The following is a 19,053-nucleotide window of genomic DNA, read 5'->3' on the forward strand; positions in this document are numbered from 1 at the left end:
CGGTAAGTTCTTACAAAAATCCCTTTTTCTCTTTCAATGGTCCTGGTGACACAGCTCAACATTGGGACGTTCCAGAGCCGGTCCTTTGGGTGGGTACGCTCAGGTCTGCAGCTCTCATCACTGCTCGCCCGAATGATGCGTCCTCCGACGTGAACTCATGGAACCTATAGAATTTGGTAAAGGTATGAACAGATGACCAAGTGGCAGCCCTGCAAACCTGCTCAGCTGTTGCCCCATGTCGAACCGCCCAAGAGGTGGCGACTGACCTGGTGGTATGCGCATTAATCCTGGCCGGCACAGGCCTACCAACTTTAGTATATGCAAAAGCAATTACAGAACGCAACCACCTAGCAATGGTCTGCTTAGAAGCAGGCCAACCAATTTTGTGTACATCATACAAAACTAGCAAAGTATCAGTCTTCCTGACACTCTTTACTCTGTCCACATAAATGCGCAAGGCACGCACAACATCCAAATTCCTCAATTTGTCCCTTTTCCTTGAACCCTCTGGGGGTTGAAACACAGGCAGAACTATCTCCTGATTTAGATGAAAAGCAGAGACTACTTTTGGTAAAAATTGGAGTACTGTCCGAAGGACAGCCCTATCATCATGATGAAGGGAGACTTGCAGGACAATGCTCCCAACTCTGATACTCTTTTTGCTGACGCCACCACCAACAAAAATACCAGTATCCATGTAAGGAATTTAAGGTCAGCCAACCTTAACGGCTCAAAAGGCGCCTTTTGAAGGCACTCCAGAACCAGAGATAAATCCCATGGCGCTACTGGTTGCTTGTAGGGAGGTTTCAATCGAGAAACCCCCTGTAGGAAGGTCTGTACTTCCGGTAACCATGCTATCCTTTTTTGGAAATAAATTGACAAGGCCGAGATCTGCACTTTGAGTGACTGAAGGCTTAACCCAGAGGAAAAGCCATCCTGCAAAAACTCAAGCAATTTAGCCAATCTAAAACGCGATGTGTGTGACTTCTGCCTTTCACACCACCGAATATAGGTCTTCCAGACCCTATAATAATTTGCAGAAGACACTGACTTTCTAGCTTTAATCATGGTGTTAACCACAGCCTCTGAGAACCCTTTGTTCTTCAAGATGGCGGTTTCAACAGCCAAGCCGTCAAATTTAACCGAGCTGAATCCAGATGGTTGAACGGTCCTTGGTTTAGAAGGTCTGACCTCAGAGGTAGACGCCACGAGTCCACAGACAATCTCTGAAGCCTCGAGTACAAGGACCTCCTTGGCCAATCTGGGGCCACTGAAATCACCGGGATTGCCTGGGCCTGTATCTTTTTCAAAACTCTTGCCAGCATTGGAACTGGCGGAAAGACAAAGTAGATTCCCCTCCCAGGGGATGGTCATAGCATCCACTGCTTCTGCCAGTGGATCCCTTTGTCCTGGCATAGAACCTGGGCACCTGATGGTTGAACCTTGATGCCATCAGGTCCACATCCGGAGTTCCCCATTTCAGTGTAATCTGAAGAAATACTTGTGGGTTCAGGCTCCATTCTCCTTCCAGCAGCTCCTCCCTGCTCAGGAAGTCGGCCTCTATATTCTCCACCCCTGGTATGAATATCGCTGATAACGCTGGAACACTGTTCCGCCCACAAGAAGATCCGGGACACCTCCCACATAGCCAGCTTGCTGCGTGTGCCTCCCTGGTGATTCAGATACGCCACAGCTGTGGCGTTGTCGGTCTGAATCCTTAAAGGGAGCCCCTGTAATCTTTCTCCTGCCAGAGAAATCACCTTCCACACAGCTCTCAGTTCCAGGATATTGATCGGCAAGGCAGACTCCTCCGAGGTCCATAAGCCCTGCAGACGCAGGTCCAAGACTACTGCCCCCCAGCCCCTGAGACTGGCGTCGGTAGTGACTACCAGCCAGCTCCAGGACTGCAGAGACCAACCCCACTGAAGGGAATCCACCTCCATCCACCATTTCAGGGAAGACCGAGTTTCTGGAGACAACACTATGTGTTCCAACTTCATGGTCTGAGTATTCCCCGACCAGGCTGTCAGAATGTTCCACTGGAACACTCGAGAGTGGAACTGTAACGTCTTGAAAGATGCCACCATCTTCCCCAGCAGCTTGAGACACCTCCAAACTGATGTGCTTTGAGACCCGAGGATCTCCTGGACCAAGGCAGCCAGGTCCCTGGCCTTTGCCTCTGGTAGGAATACCCGATGTAGATGGGTATCCAGAACAACTCCCAGGAACTGGAGTCTCTGTGACGGCACCAACTGAGACTTTTGTAAATTTAAAAGCCAACCGTGAGCCTGCAAAAATCCGATGGCTTCTGCCAAGTGACTCTTTAGCTTTTCTGCTGACTCCGCTTTGAACAGCAGGTCGTCCAAATAGAAGCACCGCCGCCATTACTGACATTATCTTGGTGAATACCCTTGGTGCTGTAGCCAGACCGAAGGGCAACGCCTGGAATTGCAAATGCAGGTCTCCTATCGCAAACCTCAATAGAGCCTGATGTTCTGGATGGATAGGAACATGAAGGTATGCGTCCTGGACATCCATGGACGCCAAAAATTCTCCCTGGTCCAGGCTTAGCAGCACTGACCGTAGAGACTCCATTTTGAAATGGTCTACCCACAAATGGATATTCAATGACTTTAAATTGAGAATCGGTCTGAAAGACCCGTCTGGTTTGGGCACCAGAAACAGAGTGGAATAAAAGCCTTTTTTCCACTCCGCTCTGGGGACCGGGATCACCACACCCTTCTCTAAAAGAGAGTGAGCCGCTCCCAAGAGAGCTGTACGGAGCCGAGCCTCCTTTGGTAGTGGTGTGGGAATGAATCTTCTCGGAGGAAGACCTTTGAAGGGAATTCTGTAACCCTGGGATATAATGTCTAATACCCAGGAATCCTGGTCTAACAATGCCCATGTGTCCCTGAATTGTGACAGACGCCCCCCCCACCTTGACCACCGCCGGGCAAATCCCCTGGTAGTCATGCGGCGGGTTTGTCCTCTCCTTTGGTGTTTGGTTTCTTATGAAAGGAACCAAATTTAGACTTTGGGGCCTTGCCCCTGGAGGACTGAAACTTTCCCCTAAAAAATTGTTCTCGAAAGGACGCACCTCCTCTAGGGGAGGGCCGAAAGGACGGCCTAAAAGCAGAAAACCTTGATGTCTGCTTGGCTGCAAGGGCCGGCAGGAAGGTACTTTTACCACCCGTGGCCTGCTTAATAATTTCTTCTAGTTCTGAACCAAACAACAGTTTTCCTTTAAAAGCCAATGCCTCTAAGGCCTTCTTAGACTCGTTATCCGCCTCCCAAGCTTTAAGCCAGAGCACTCTCCTGGCATTGACGGACACTGTGGAAACTCTGGCAGCCATTTTGAGAGCTTCTTCCTCAGCCTCAAGCACGTACTCTGCAGCTGCTTTAAGCTTCTCCGCAAGTAACAACACACAAAGATCAGCATGTAAAATAGTGCACAGGTCATTGGCCCACACAATCATGGCCTTAGAGACCCAGGCTGAAGGAATCAGAGGGCGGAGTGTGTAGCCCACCCCTTCAAAAATTGCCTTGAGGTTACCCTCCAGCTTTTTATCTACGGGGTCCTTAAAGGCTGCTCCCCCCTGCACTGGTAGCACAGTGGCTTTTGACAAGCGTGCCACAGAAGCATCTACCACTGGAACTTTCTCCCAGAGATCTGCATGAGCCTCAGGCATGGGATACAGACTTAAAAATCTCTTTGGCATCTGCAGCCTTTTATCGGGCGTTTTCCAAGACCCTTCCAATAAATCCTGTAAACCTTCATCTGCAGGGAAGGTAACAGCTTCCTTACGCTGCCGTTTAAACACACCTTTTGCAGGAGTTTTATCTTCCACAGACAAATTTAAAGCCTGGTTTACAGCAGTAATCAAATCCTCCACCCCTGCGGCAGAGGAATCCTCAGACTCATGCACCCAGGGAATGTCTGCATATTCTCCATCCTCTTCAGCAACAAGCAAAGGCACTGAATAAGACCTTTTAGGGGTCCCCACAGAATCAACATCTATTTTGTCTAGTAGTTCACTAAACCTGCTAATTCCTTTTGCAGTATCCTGCATGACCTGAAGGAAGCCAGGATCTGCCTGGGTCAGAGGCAAGGAGCCAGAGGACTGCTGAGATGATGACATAGGTCTCTGAGAATCTACCAAGACATCACTCTGTCTGTCCAGCAATTGCACTAAAGCATTCACAGACCTGCCAAGGGCACTGGCCCACGCAGGTTCCAATTGCTCTACCCTCTGGGGTTCACTCCCCATGGGTTTCACAGCAGCGCAAGTAATGCACAAGCCCCCCTTGGCCATCTGCTCAGGGACAAATTTCAGTGTACAAACACTGCAAGCGCTCAATGTACTAAGGGCTCCCTCCCCCAAATCCACAGACTGATGCTCAGACATGATGTAAATTAACACAGTCCCAGCACATTCACTGTACAAGCGTTTATACCGAGCCAATGCACCCAGTCACTTATCTGTCTGATGGTTTCAGATGTGGGGAAAGCGATGCCCAGGAAATCCAAACACTCTGCCAGGATCTGTCAGCCAGCTCAGCTCCGCTGCAAGCGTTCCGAATGGCGCCAAAACAGAGTGAGGGAAGAGACCAAGTCCCTGCTGCTGCGGGGTCCGTGACTTTTGGTGCCAACCACCCCCAGACAGCCGCTCCCATTGCAGGATCTCCTAGTTCCAGTATCTCCCCCTGGAACATGTAGGAGCTCAGTGTGTAAGCTCCGCGTAAAATGGCCGCCGCCATCACGGAGCGCCTGTCCCCCATGATCCCCACCTAGCGTGAAGCCGGTTTCAGAGCACTCCGGAGCCCAGGCAGCTTCTTAAAAGAAGCTGTAAGCGCTGCACAGGGAGGCCAGACAGCGTCTCCCCTGTGCACAGCGAGCTGACAGGACGCGTTTCTGTCAGCTCCTGCTGCGCTGTCAGTGTGAGGATTCACTAGAGAGAATCCTCACACTGTGCCTACCTAGCTAGTGTAAAAGTTAATAAAATAATAAAAACCCTAACTAACTCTAATCCTTCGGCTGCCTCGGCAGCCCTTTAGAATAGCACCCACTCCAGTGGGCACCTAACACGAACTGGGGAGTCTGGGATGCAGAAGGGAGGAGCCTACCCTCCAAAAGCTTTAGGATAGGTGCCTGGCTCCTACGGACCCTCCTACATCCCCAATGTTGAGCTGTGTCACCAGGACCATTGAAAGAGAAATTATAGTATTAAAAGGTCATCCATTTATGGAGTGTTGGGCATGAAAGCGCTTTTGTTTGTTCGCATATTTTAAAATTAAAAAGCCACCAGCACTGGTTTTCCCATTACATTGACCATAATTTATTTGTCCCAGACCACCAACCAAGGGCACCACTACAATTTACAGAAGAGAAGCAGAAGAAACGTTCCTCTCTAGGACAGCCAGCTAAATTGAGTAAGATGGTCACACAGCATCTCAGGAAGAAAGAGAGAGGATCCTATGGATGAAAGCCTGGCACAGGGGATGCTCTCTAGGGTGGGGGTGAATAACACAGTATGACCTATATCCTCCCCCTGCTGATTGTGACATTTTCAATACAGATTTAGAGGCTCATTAGCACACAGATATACAAGTGTCATATGTAAAATTAAGCAGCACAGTCTCCTCATATGTCTGTCACATTGTTTTAAGATGCATTTTTGGCACAAAAAAAAAAAGAAGAAGCCTGATTCTCATGCAACCTGACGCGCCAAGAGGGGAATTTTGGCATGACTGCTGCAAAGATGCAACTATACCTTCACAAAGATTAACATTCCTAAAATTCTGTATAGTTGTAAAATGTATTTTTGATTTGTATAAATCATAAATAGCTTAATAAGATATTTGCGTTTATAGATTGTCCATAGAATTCTGCACTCTTCTCCTACGTGCACAAATAGGTGCTGCGGTAAAAATCAAGGAATAGTACACTGGACAATCCTATAGTAAATCAATAAAAGTGAAAAAGATAGCACTCACTGGACTGGACAAATGTTCAGTTTATTTCATCAGGCTAGTGTTCATTCTAGCACCCGCCATCTTTGAAAACCCATGCAGTTCCTCTTCCCTGCCTGGGGTGTCACTAGCACAGGTCTGGTTTGCACATCAGTGCCAATATACAGACCACACTGTGCTAGATGCACTACAGCTGACAGTGACACCCTAGGCAGGTATATAGGTGTAGATATATATAAGTATATAGGTGTAGATATCAATGTTGATGCGAAGTGTCAGTCAACATTTCGGTCTACTGGGAGACCTTTGTCAAGACACACCAGCAAACCTAGAACATACAATTCAGTATAAGCACTATGGCAGATTCAGGGCAGCTCTCTCCCTGTCACTGTATTTATACTCAGATAAAAGGGTGGCAATTGCAGCCAAAACTAGCATGCAAGATAGTGGGTGCCACAAAGAACAAAGGGCCTTATTCTAGTTCACTCTTTCTGACAAAATCCTTCTTAGATGGACAAAACCATGTGCACTGCAGGGGGGCAGATGTAAAATGCACAGAGAGAATTAGATTTGGGTGAGTTATTTTGTTTCTGTGCATGGTAAATACTGGCTGCTTTATTTTTACACTGCAATATAGAGCTCACTTTGAAGTAAAACCCCACCCAAATCTAATTCTCTCTGTACGTTATATCTGCCCCTCCTGCAGTGCACATGGTTTTGTCCATCTAAGAAGGATTTTGTCAGAAAGAGTGAACTAGAATAAGGCCCAAAAAGCATCAACATTGATTTATATAGTTTATACTGTATGAACCTCTTAGTTTCACTCAATAAATTACTTGTAAGCTATTAAAATTTTCAGTATTATTCAAATGTGCTCTAAACTGTATTCTACACATTCCAGACACATGCCACTATTTACTTTAGTAAATTTATCTTCACATCTTACTTGTGGAAGGATAATGTCCTTCAGCTCTTTCAATGTGAAAAGCTCTCCATAAGCATCTATGTGCGTTAACAACACCACACGAACATGTTCCTCAAGTACTTCAAACATTTTCATCAACACTGGGATGACTTTGGTCTGAAATAGAGCTGGGGACAGTAGACAATCTTCACGGCTTCGCCCCATTATATCTATATTAAACAGAAAAGTATATTATTAAAAAAAATTTTTTTAAAAAGAGTAAATGTAAAATGAATGTAATACAACACTGTTTTAATATTGAAAGATATTTATACGTACATTGTGCAATACTTCTTTTTTGTTTGTCGGCAACTTCCAACACAAACCAGAAATGGGGCAACGACATTGTTTCACCAATGTACTGAATCAAATTCTACTTCCCTTACAAAAAGGTACATATAACCAGTGGCGGTTTTTACCTATGGGCTGCAGCCCCCCTAGGTAAAATCTGCCACTGCGAGATGCAGTTTGTGTGACTGGCAGTGACTTCCTATTGGAAATCCGACCTCCCAGTCACTTAAAGCCATTGGGAGATGTTCCCTCCATGTGGGATGCCTCTCTATGCGAAGCTGTGGGGCAGCCCCTAAAAATGAGTTCTGCGCATGCACCGGACCTGAGACTGTCATTACAATTCTAAGGGTCTGCTCCTGAAGCAGCCCAATAGAAGCTGGGGCCAGCGCATGCGCAGTACCAAAGAGGTTACGACTTGTCCCACGACGATGGATGGAGGTGGCATCAGCGGAGACCATTGGCATCTCGGCAGCCCCTCTCCTCCGACGAGGTAAAAGCCGCCACTGCATATAATCAGCAGAGCGCTCAGCCACTCTGGTCTTTTGCCATCTCTCTAACAGCTGCTTATCCCTTTATCTGCATCACCCTGCTCAATGGAGTAACTCTCAACAGTTCCAATTTTCACAACTCTAAAGCTGTGTACACACGGTGCAATTTGGTCGCTGTGCGATTTTGGCTTAAAATTGCTCAGCAATATATTGCTCAAGGTACTGGCAATATCGTACCATTTTCATCAACGACCAGCAGTTTTGACTGACAATTGCAAGCTATTCTGTCTCTACCTCATTTTGACTAGAAATTGCTGGTGCACAGTGACCAGTGATTTTTAGCCATAATCAGAGGAGCATGCTCCTGCGACCATGAAGAGCTGGCCAAGGGAGCGCGCTCCCGGAGATTTATCTCCCGCAGCACATGAAATCACTGCTATATACAGCAATATTGTACAAGATTTTTATGATTTAGCTCAGTTCAGAACGATATTGCATCTTATGAGACGTGGTATGTTAGGCTATGTACACACTAGAAGGATGGAATAAGTTAAGATATTGTATACAATTTCCCTTGCTCTTCTGGACATGTGATATCTTATGTACACACTATATGATGTGACATAAGATCACAATATGTGCATAACTTATATCATAAAGCCTGCATGCAGGACTATCAGACAATGTCTCATAAGATGCACGGGAGGGCGCATCTTCCAATTAATCGTGTACACACATTATACAACAACATACAGAGCAGAACTAGAGCGTAACAGTTGTGTACAATATTGCATAATGTGTTTAGGCCAGTAGTCTTGCATGTAGGCTTGATGGTATATATTGGGTGACACTATGCACATGTTATGGTCTTATGATCTTGCGTCACATCGTACAGTATGTACATAAGTGACCACATGTCCAGGAGAGCAAGGCAAATTGTATACAATGTCTTATCGTATCCCATTGTTCTAATGTATACATAGCCTAAAGGCTTGTACACACAAGCAAAGGGTGCACCGTGCTGAGCAATGTGCTTAAGCACAAATTGCTAAGCACACATCGCTGGCACACATGCTTTGCATCAGCAATGTGTGCTGAGCTATCTGCGAGGACCAGATTTGACTAGATTTTGACTGCATGCAGTCAAGATCTAGTCAGGCGATAGCGAAGCGCAGGACCGTGCATCGCTATGGCCTATACACACACAAGAGTAATTTGTGCTTACTTTCTAAGTGATCTAGACCAGCGGTTCTCAAACTGTGGGTCCTGACCCCAAAGTGGGTCCCGACCTTCTCAGCATGGGGTTGTGACTCCATGTTGCTGACCATCAGGCTGATGACTTTTCTAATCTTAGACAGTGATTCTTAACTGTTCTTTTGTATAACTTTGTTTTAAACAACTTTGTTTGAAATTCCACTGGTATCTATGTCCATTTTTAAAATGTCCTAATTTCAGTAGAATCTCACTAGTCACAAAATTGCCTTAATCAATACTGCCTGTAAAAGGTAATAGTTTCTGAAAGCAGATTATATGTGGGTAGAACAAGAGTTATCCTAAAACTTCAAGATATGACAAATGAACAGCTACAAACATCACATTTAGGGGGTCATTCTGCTCGACTTGGTCCATGTGGCACCGCTTCCCCTCACGATGGGATGTGTTAAGTACACACATCCCCTCGCATGTGCCCACAGCAGGAGAAATCATTCAATAGTTGGCAACCATGAAATTATTTCTCATGCCTTCACAAATATAAGTCAGTGGAGACTGAATTATATTTGCGGACACTCGGGATGAAGACAGGGCATCGGCCTGTCCCCGTACACATAGGAACGCCCAGCGTTTTCATAGGGATGCTGACCTCTTAACCATTTTCATATTAGGACATTCAATAAGCCTGCTTAAAGAGTTTACAAAACAGTTACATAATGCAACAGAAATCAAAGGATTTACCTCTTTTTGGTCGAAGAAGATGGGGTAGAAAGCTTTTTACAGCCATAGGTTCAGCAAATACAAACTGATTTAGCAGCAGAGGGACCAATCGGGAGGAGATGAGCTCCTCTGGTAAAGAGGAGACTCTGTCTAGAAGAGAGCTAGAGAAAAGGAAGCTGCTCATGTACCAGTTTTCATTGATTCACAATGTATGCAATATTTGCAGTTCACAAAAATGTTTCCACTTCTACATGATAAACAAAACGTTTTCACATTTTACTATTTTTTGGCATGCGAAGTAGTTTTTTTTTTAATTATTATTTCACATTAGCTTATTGGATTTTTTATCACATGCTAGAGCAGTTCTCAACGCTGGTCTTCAAGTACCCCCAACTGTTTGCATTTTCCAGGTTACAGGGCAGGTGCACAGGTGAACTCATTATTCAGACACATTTTAAAATATGCACAGGCTGAGCTAATTATTTCACTTGTGATTCTGTGTGGGGACATGGAAAACGTGAACGGTTTTGGGTACTTGAGGACCAGGATTGGGAACCACTGTGCTAGTAATTTTTAGTAGCAAAAAAAGAACAAAATACTGTTAATAATCATTAGTGAAAGCAGTTTACTTTCAGCTAGTTGATGCAGAAACATAAAAAAAGGCATCCTAAATAAATATCCAACAGATTTTCCCACTGGCCAGTGATTTTCACAGAAGGGTGAAAGGACGCTATGGAAAGCCATTCTGTCTAATGGTAAAACAAGCAGACAAACGGCAGCCGCAGGCGAAGATGCGGAAGTGCGCATACACACTCACCGCCCAGCCATGCACACAGGAAAACTGAAAGCAGCTCAAATATCAAACTGATCAGCTTTCAGCTCAAAATCACCCAGTGTGTATGGGCCTTAAGTTGTAGTAAATACAGCAGTATGCAGATCAATCAAGTGTGCTAAACATAGCCGTTAGTACACATGGTACACATAGCTGTTAAGGCCTATACACACTGGGCAATTTTGAGCTATGTAACTATCACAGCCGCCAAATTTACAACTGCCGCAGGTGCTCGTGGAGAAAGAAAGTGTAGTCCTCAGCTCAAACAGGCACTGTCACTCCAGCGGTCTTGGTGCATAAGTCATAAATTTATTGGGTGAACCGACGTTTCGGGGCTCCAAACGCCCCTTTGTCAAGGTGTACAATTTTTCAAGGTTATTGTACACCTTGAAAAAGGGGCGTTTGGAGCCCCAATACGTCGGTTCACCCAATAAATTTATGACTTATGCACCAAGACCGCTGGAGTGACAGTGCCTGTTTGAGCTGAGGAATATATATATATATATATATATATATATATATATATATATATATATATATACACACACACACACACACACACACACACACACACACACATATATATATATATATATATATATATATATATATATATATATATAGTTCGAGGGAAGACAGCACTCGCACTCACCCAATGCAACTTGGGGTGCCTTACAAGAGGTGCATTAGAGCATGCACCCAAATATAGTCCAGAGTTCCCACACTGATCTGTGTAGGATGTAAGGCACTCGCCGGAATAACGAGTATCCAAACTCTGTTATAAATTCATCAAATTATTGGTTTTTATTCCAGTCATAGAATTGTGCTGCAGTAATCACTATCCATACGCCCCAACGTTTCGGTCCCTGCCTTGGACCTTTGTCAAGGAGCCTACAATACATACAAGCCATACATACAATAGTTCAATATATGAAAAAAAGTGGTCCAACAACGGACCACTAACATAGTAATGCAGAAATGTAATTTAGTAAAGCACACTATCTGATACATTACTTGGTATAGAAGAGTAGTCAGCGTAGTCAAATGAAGACAGAACCTCTAGGATGAGGAATCAGCACATTTAATGAGGCTGCCCGGGCCCGACATATATACCTCCCTAAAGCATCTCATAATTGACGTATTTGCCGGCGTGCACGCCGCGCTGGGTGCTCCGATACCGGAAGTTCGGATACCCGGAAGTGACGGCGCTGGACCGCATCGTGGTCCGCATGTTGCGCCGAGGTCACCGGAAGTATTGCTATACTGCAGCTAATAGCGTGAACCGCATATTGGCATGCATAACTACCGCCTATCGCGGGATTCCATCGGGCATACAGGATTTTGCCTGTTGCTAAGGGAAGGAATGTCGGGAACCGTTATGTGGTGGTAGTGCAGTGGTGTATATGTTAATATACACTCTATTGGGGACGGAAGTTCAATTAGGCTATGTATTATATAGGAGTTTTTGAAATTATATAAATAAGCTCTAACCACTTATTAAAGTTCTATGCTGAGGATCTGTTTAAAGTGAGAAAATAGTATTTTGGATATTACTGTATATGTAAGAAAGGGAAATGATGTGTTATGTAATGGTCTCATGGATCTCAATACACCTATTCGACCTCTAATGTTCTGCTGTGTATAGACACACAGAATTTACATTATATTTACCAAAGTTCCAAATTTTTATTCTAAATTTTATTTTTATCTTTATAATTTTATAATAATAATAATAATAATAATAATAATAATAATAAAAAAAAAAATAACATTAAAACATTTTTTTGTGTATATATGTGTATATATATATATATATATATATATATATATATATATATATATATATATATATATATATATATATATATATATATATATATATGATGGGTCTTAGTCAATCTACGCTCATTCCATAGTGGGATCTTACTGGCTTTTTGGGGTTACATTATTACTAGGACCATTTACTCTAGAAGAGAGTATGGTCATTTAACTAGAGTCATATTTGAGAGTGACAGTCCATATTGGAGGGAGGTGCTATGGTGAAATTACAGATGTTATTCTTGGTGGTGGTAGTGGTACCACCAACAATAGTCATTGGGTGGAGTATGGGTGGTACATATAGGGGGGGAAAGAAGGTATAGAGTGTTAATACAGGGAAGAAGGCACAGGGAGAAGTCATGCAGATAATGTTTTACATGGTACAAAACAAGTATACCATATATACTCGAGTATAAGCCTACTTTTTCAGAACATTTTTTCTGCTGAAAAAGCCCCCCTCGGCTTATACTCGAGTGAGGGTCCCACTTGAGTCAATAAGTTTTCCCAGGTTTTTGTTGTAAAATTAGGTGCCTCGGCTTATATTCGGGTCGACTTATACTCGAGTATATACGGTATATATATATGTGAATACGTCTTCAGGTCCAATCATGGACCGTTCACTACTGTACAAGTCAAAAAGAAACCAAAAGAAAAACAAGATCAAGAAAAAGGAGGAAAAAATTGCATAAAAAAAAGAAGAAAAAAAAGGCTGTCAGAAACCTAGTACGTCTGACCATTGTGTATCTTCTATTTTTTCAAAAATATTGATAAAGGGTTATTTTCATTTAGGCCCCTCGGGGCTAATGTTCCAAGTTGGTGGATCCATCGGCTTTCCTTCTTCAGAAGAAGAAGTCCTCGATCACCCCCTCTAGGTGGTGGGGGTATCCAGTCAATCAAACGACACCTCAGGCTGGATATTTGATGCCCTGCTGACAGGAAGTGACGGGGTATTGGGAGTTCAGCTTTGCCTGTTTCTGTTGCTGCCCGTATTGAGTTCCGGTGATTTGCCATCCATTCTCTAAATTTCCTCGAGGTCATCCCAACGTAGGCTAAGCCACAGGGACAATTGAGCAAGTATATAACATGGTCCATTTGGCAATGTAGACGGAACTTTATCTTAATGGGTTTGCCCGACTGGGGATGGGGAAAAGTAGTACCCGGTGTCATACTATTGCAGGTCGTACAACCAGAACAACGAAAGCAGCCTGGTCGCTGAGTGTGTAGCCAAGTCGTTTTTGCTCAACAGTGGGGCTTGCTATTGGTCTCATCAATAATTGTTTTAAATTGGGGCTTTTTTTATAGGCCATCATTGGAGGGCCATGTTTCTGCAGTTTGAGTGCATTGTCCGATTTTATTATGGGCCAATGTTGTTTCAGGCTCTTCTGAATTTTAGCTGACGTATGATCAAAGGTGTTAACGAATATCATTAGAGGTGGATCGTATTTAGAGATGGAGGCGTCTTGTCTTTGACTTTTTGCCATGTTTATGCGCGCCTTGTGCAGGCATCTCGAGTATTGGCTTGGTAGCCCCTTTGGATAAACCTACGTGTCATCTCACTTAATTGGTCTTCCATAATGGTGGCATCGGTGTTGTTTCCAATTACCCGCATATATTGCGATATTGGTAGATGTTCTTTTAGTTTCGGGGGGGTGTTGACTTTCAGTGGACAATAGGGTATTCCGATCCATGGGTTTGCGGAATAGACTAGTTTGTAATGTGCCTCCTTGTATTTGCACCTTAATATCGAGGAAGTCGATGGAGCTGGTTTCTATGCGGTGTGTGAATTTTATTGGACAACTGAGTCCGTTTAATTCGGATACCATGGTGTGAAATTCCTCAATAGATCCTGTCCACAGTAGAAAGACATCATCAATGAATCTTCTGTAAAACCGAATGTGTTGTCCATATCTGGGTAATATGTGGGTGTTTTCATATTCCAACATAAAGAGTCCTGCATATGCGGGGGCCAAATTCGAGCCCATCGCAGTGCCCGATGTTTGGACATAATATTTGTCATCGTAAAGGAAGTGATTACATGTCAAGATGAGTGAGGCCAACTCAACCAGAAACTCGGTTGGGGGCTTAGTTACTGGACGTTCATTTAATTTATTATGGAGTACCGCTAGACCTTCATTATGAACTGACATCCATAGTTGCCAGTAGCATCTCGTCAGTGAGATCAACCTCTCGTAATTTGTTAATGAAGTCTGCTGTGTCTCTGATGTATGTATTACTTTCTGTTACCAGGGGCTGCAAGTGATGGTCCACGCAGATCGCCAGTGGTTGAAGTAAGGACTGACGGGCGGAGATTATGAGGGAAATTTACTAATATGAATTCGTAAAAAATAGGTGTATTCGTAGGCAGAAATACACCTATTTTTTACACATTTGTATTTTCGGGATTTACTTTCCCAAAAATACAACAATTCGTATTCTTAAAGATGGCACATTTGTATTTACAAATACGAATGTCTACACCATCGATAGAATACGACAGGAATCACCATTCAAAAGAATGGTGGTTCCTGATTTACTAAGCAGCCGTATTGATAATACGGCTGCTAATTGGTGTAAAACAGGCACGAAAATACGAAAGGAAAATACACCTTGATTGTCCTGTCGTATTTGCTTTAAGCCTGCATGGATCAGTCAGATCCGTGCAGGCTTCTCCAAGATCCGTGCAGGCTTCTCCAAGTCCCAGCTTGCGGGGGAGGCTTGCTGGGACTCATAGTTCCACAGTTTAAAACAATAGTTTATTAATCTATTTTTTTACACCAGTATCAGCCCGGTGGCCACCGCACAGGGCCACCGGGGACAGCACCAGGCTTCAGCCTGGTCAGGTAAGTCCTGAAGGGGGGGGACCCCTTTATTGGGGGGGTCCCCACTCCCCCAGGGCCCCTGGCCAGGCTGACTGGTCAGAGGGTTAATGCTTTGGCCGTGGGGACTTGTATAAAAAGTCTCCCCCCCCGGCTGTGGCATTACCCTGCTGGCTGGTTTGGCCTCGGGCTGGTTCTTAAAATATGGGGGACCCCTAGTCATTTTGTCCCCCATATTTTGGGAACCGGACCTGGAGCCTGGGGCTGGTTGTTAAAAATCGGGGAACCCCTATTTTTCGGGTTCCCTGATTTTTAATTACCGGCCCCGGCTCTGTTAGCCTGGTGCTGGTTGCAGCTGTGGGGGGGACCCCACGCTGTTTAAAAAAAAAAAAAATATTTATTTTTCTATTTTTTTTTTACACCTTGCAGCCTGCACGGATCTGACTGATCCGTGCAGACTGCCTCTACTAATTCGTATTAGCGGCCGTATATATGGACAGCTAATACGAATTAGTACGACATCGGAGGGTTACAAAGCAGTCGTATATGACTGCTTTTTAAATCCCCCTCCGGAACACGACTTTTTATACGACTGAAACAGTCGTATGCAGTCGTAGAGAAAATACTAATACGAAAAACTAGGTTTTTCATATTAGTAAATTTCCCCCTATGGATCTTCCTGGGGGTTGTACAAGTGATTTATGTATTTTTGGTAGCGTATATAATATGGGACAAACCGGGAACTGAACGGAAAGAAAATCAAAATTCTCTTTGGAGAGCCATTTTGAACTGAGACCTTACGTTCAAATTCAGGGATGGGGTTCTGTTTAACTGATGTGTAGGTATTAGTGTCTGATAATTGTCGTATGACTTCTTCATGGTACTGAGTCCAGTCCTGGACCACCACTGCTCCCCCTTTGTCCGCCGGGTGGATAACCAAGTTGGTATCCTGTTTTATTGCTTTTAGGGCTGCTCTTTCGTCACGAGTCAGGTTATCGTATTTTGGTTTAATTTTAACATGTTGAATGTCCTGTTCTATGAGCCTAGTGAAGGTTTTAATACTTGGGTTTGAAGAAGTTGGGTCGAAGGAAGATGGTGGTCGAAGTATCGATCTTTGGTCCTTAGGTTCAGAATTGCCGAATTGTTCATGGAGCCTAAGTTTCAGACTGAATTTATAGAGCTCAATGGAGGTATCAAATGAATCATGAGTGATGGTCGGGACGAACGACAACCCTTTTGATAATACCGAGATCATAGCAGGAGATAGTGGGGTACGTGATAGGTTGAAGACTAGTTCAGGACTGGCTTCCTGATTCTTTTTCCTAACACCTCCGCGGCGAGGGTGTGGTCTATTCCCCTTCCTCTTGGGGGTCTTCCTGATTTATTGGCTCTGCCTGAACCTTCCTCTAAAAAATCAGATTGTTGTCCTGTGAATTCAGTGTCGGAGGCAGAGGTTGAGGATCCTGTGTTTATTTGATATGGGTTTCTCTGTTGCCGTCTCTGTCTATAGGGGCGTTGTGTGCATCTAGGGTTAGTTTCACCTGCCAACCACCGATACACTGTATGGTTTTGGTAGTCTGAAGACACAGTTGATAATTTATTACGTTTGAAGGATATTAGGTCCTTTTTGTAAGTTTCCACCTGGACTCTAATTTTCTCAATCAGATTGCAGGTCTTATTGCTTTTTATTGTGGCGAGATGTGCAATCCCGAATTCAGGTCTATCTCCCGTTTTTTAAGCCTTAGCAACCTTTGATATAGATCAAGTGGTGATTCTGTAGGAAGGGTGTCAAAGTCCAGCTGATTAAAAAGCACCTTATCTGCGTCGTCGTCTCTGAGAGAAATTATGCCGTGCTCGGCCTGTGTGAGCAAGTTTTCATCGAGGAACCCCAATCCTCCTGTTGCCATGCTGTATGGGTGGAGGTGAAGAAAAGGGCCAAGTACCGTTCTCTTTCCAAGAATAATTATATATACACACACACACACACACATATATATATATATATATACACACACACACACACACACACACACACACATCTCTCTCCAGAGAAAACCACTAAGAATTAAAAAAAAAAAATTGGGCGTAATGAAAAAGGTGTATGTATATCCCCTAATAGGGTTTGTATATGTTGCTCTTTGGACACAAGGTCTTTAGAAAGATATGTCCACTTGAGATAAGAATGACCATACTATGGGTGTCCGTGCATAGAACTTAATGGCAGTCCCACATGTAGGGTGATTCCCTATCCTATTGTGAGATCCGAACTTCCGGTATCAGAGCGCCCAGCGCGGCGTGCACGCCGGCAAATACATCAATTATGAGATGCTTTATGGGGGTATATATGTCGGGCCCGGGCAGCCTCATTAAATGTGCTGATTCCTCATCCTAGAGGTTCTTTCTTCATTTGACTATGGTGACTACTCTTCTATACCAAGTATTGGCTTTGAAACGTCGATATGATGCCACAATAAACCTTTGAACACCATTTATACAAAGTCCGAGGAGTGCCAGTCTGAGTTTTTTGAGGGAAACAACTGTTCTTTATCCAAGCCTGACAGGTAGGCACCCCGGCCAGTGACTTCTCCCCTAGTTAGGGGACTGCAGAATGGAGTGCCGGACATACATGATATATATATATATATATATATATATATATATATATATATATATAACTGAGCCTGAGACGGCACTCCCAATCTCTGGTGCGGTTAAGTCCCACCAAGGGACATAGAGAATAAAGCGGTGCCCTCCGTGCTGGGTAGCAAAAAGCAGCCAGTAATGTAGCGTGTGTGGGCGGCGGCACTCGAACAAACGACAAAACAGCAGGCAGGTATACCGACGTTTCCGGACGGTGTTGTCCCTTTATCAAGGTGCTGGTGAATAACAAAAAACATACAGTGATAACTCACCTAAATACCCCTGGAACCGTTCATGCCGCCCGGCGTGGCGCTGATGGGCTGCGTATCAATGACGTCATCTCAGTCAGACGCGACGCAGGGACGCACGGAGGGAGTCACGTGAACTAAAGCAGACAAATAACAAACCAGTTAAAAGTTGCCATGGCAACGCGTTACAAAACATAATACATATACAGCTTAAAAGCCTAAACCAAGTGAGACATTACAGCAATCAAGCAAATCTAGCAAGTAAAGTGCATATTATAGTGCAAATAAGACAAAGCTGTCAAACAGCATCTGCCAAGCGCTGGGCTCAATATAGGCAGATTAATAATTTGCAAATACATAACAGGTAAAATCAAATCCTGCATGGCACAGTATATGGCATCACTGCATACATATTACAGAATTATAGAAAATGGGCAAGTCCGAGATTCTCATTTAAACCCCGGGGTGACAAGGTGTCGAGGCAGAAGATCCACCTGCTCTCCAGACGTACAAGAATCAACGATCGGTCACCACCCCTAGATAGAGGTGGGACATGATCAATGATCCTGTATCGCAGGGAGGTTAGTGGATGCCTCGCCTCGACAAAATGCCTGGCCACAGGGAAATCACTGTGACCTGCAGCTAGGCCAATCTTAATATTGGACCGATGCGCTGCTGCTCTCTCTTTAAAAGCACGATCGGTTTTTCCAATATAGTGGCGTCCGCAGGGACAGCTGATCATATATACAACATATTTAGTGCTGCAACTGACCCTGTGTTTAATCCTGAATTTTTTGCCGGAGAATGGGTGACAAAATGTGTCTCCCTGCACTAAGTAGCTGCAAGTGGTGCAACCGGTACACCGGAAGCACCCGAGTTTAGGTGTCCCCAAAAAGGTGGATTGTTTCAGAGGTGGAAATCTGATATCATTTTTGACCAAATGGTCCTTAAGATTCTTACCCCTTTTGTAAGCGCACATAACAGATTTGTCCTGTAATGATGGCAGTTGGGGGTCAGAGGTTATGATGGGCCAATGTTTACGGGTGATCTTACT

General features: G+C 44.2%; 1 protein-coding gene across 3 annotated transcripts in view; it reads right to left on the minus strand.

Moving 5' to 3' along the window:
* Window positions 1–19,053, minus strand: part of SCYL3 (SCY1 like pseudokinase 3) — a 164,764-nt gene that overhangs the window by 41,808 nt on the left and 103,903 nt on the right. For all 3 annotated transcript variants that reach the window (XM_083156701.1, XM_083156703.1, XM_083156702.1), the window contains exons 7-8: window positions 9,667–9,806; window positions 6,917–7,104 (exon numbers count right to left, since the gene is read on the minus strand). In XM_083156701.1, coding sequence (XP_083012827.1) covers window positions 6,917–7,104; window positions 9,667–9,806 — 328 coding nt within the window. The remainder of the gene's footprint in view (window positions 1–6,916; window positions 7,105–9,666; window positions 9,807–19,053) is intronic.

The sequence above is a fragment of the Crinia signifera genome, chromosome 8 (genome assembly GCF_055691185.1).
Source record: "Crinia signifera chromosome 8, ASM5569118v1, whole genome shotgun sequence".
NCBI lineage: Eukaryota > Metazoa > Chordata > Amphibia > Anura > Myobatrachidae > Crinia > Crinia signifera.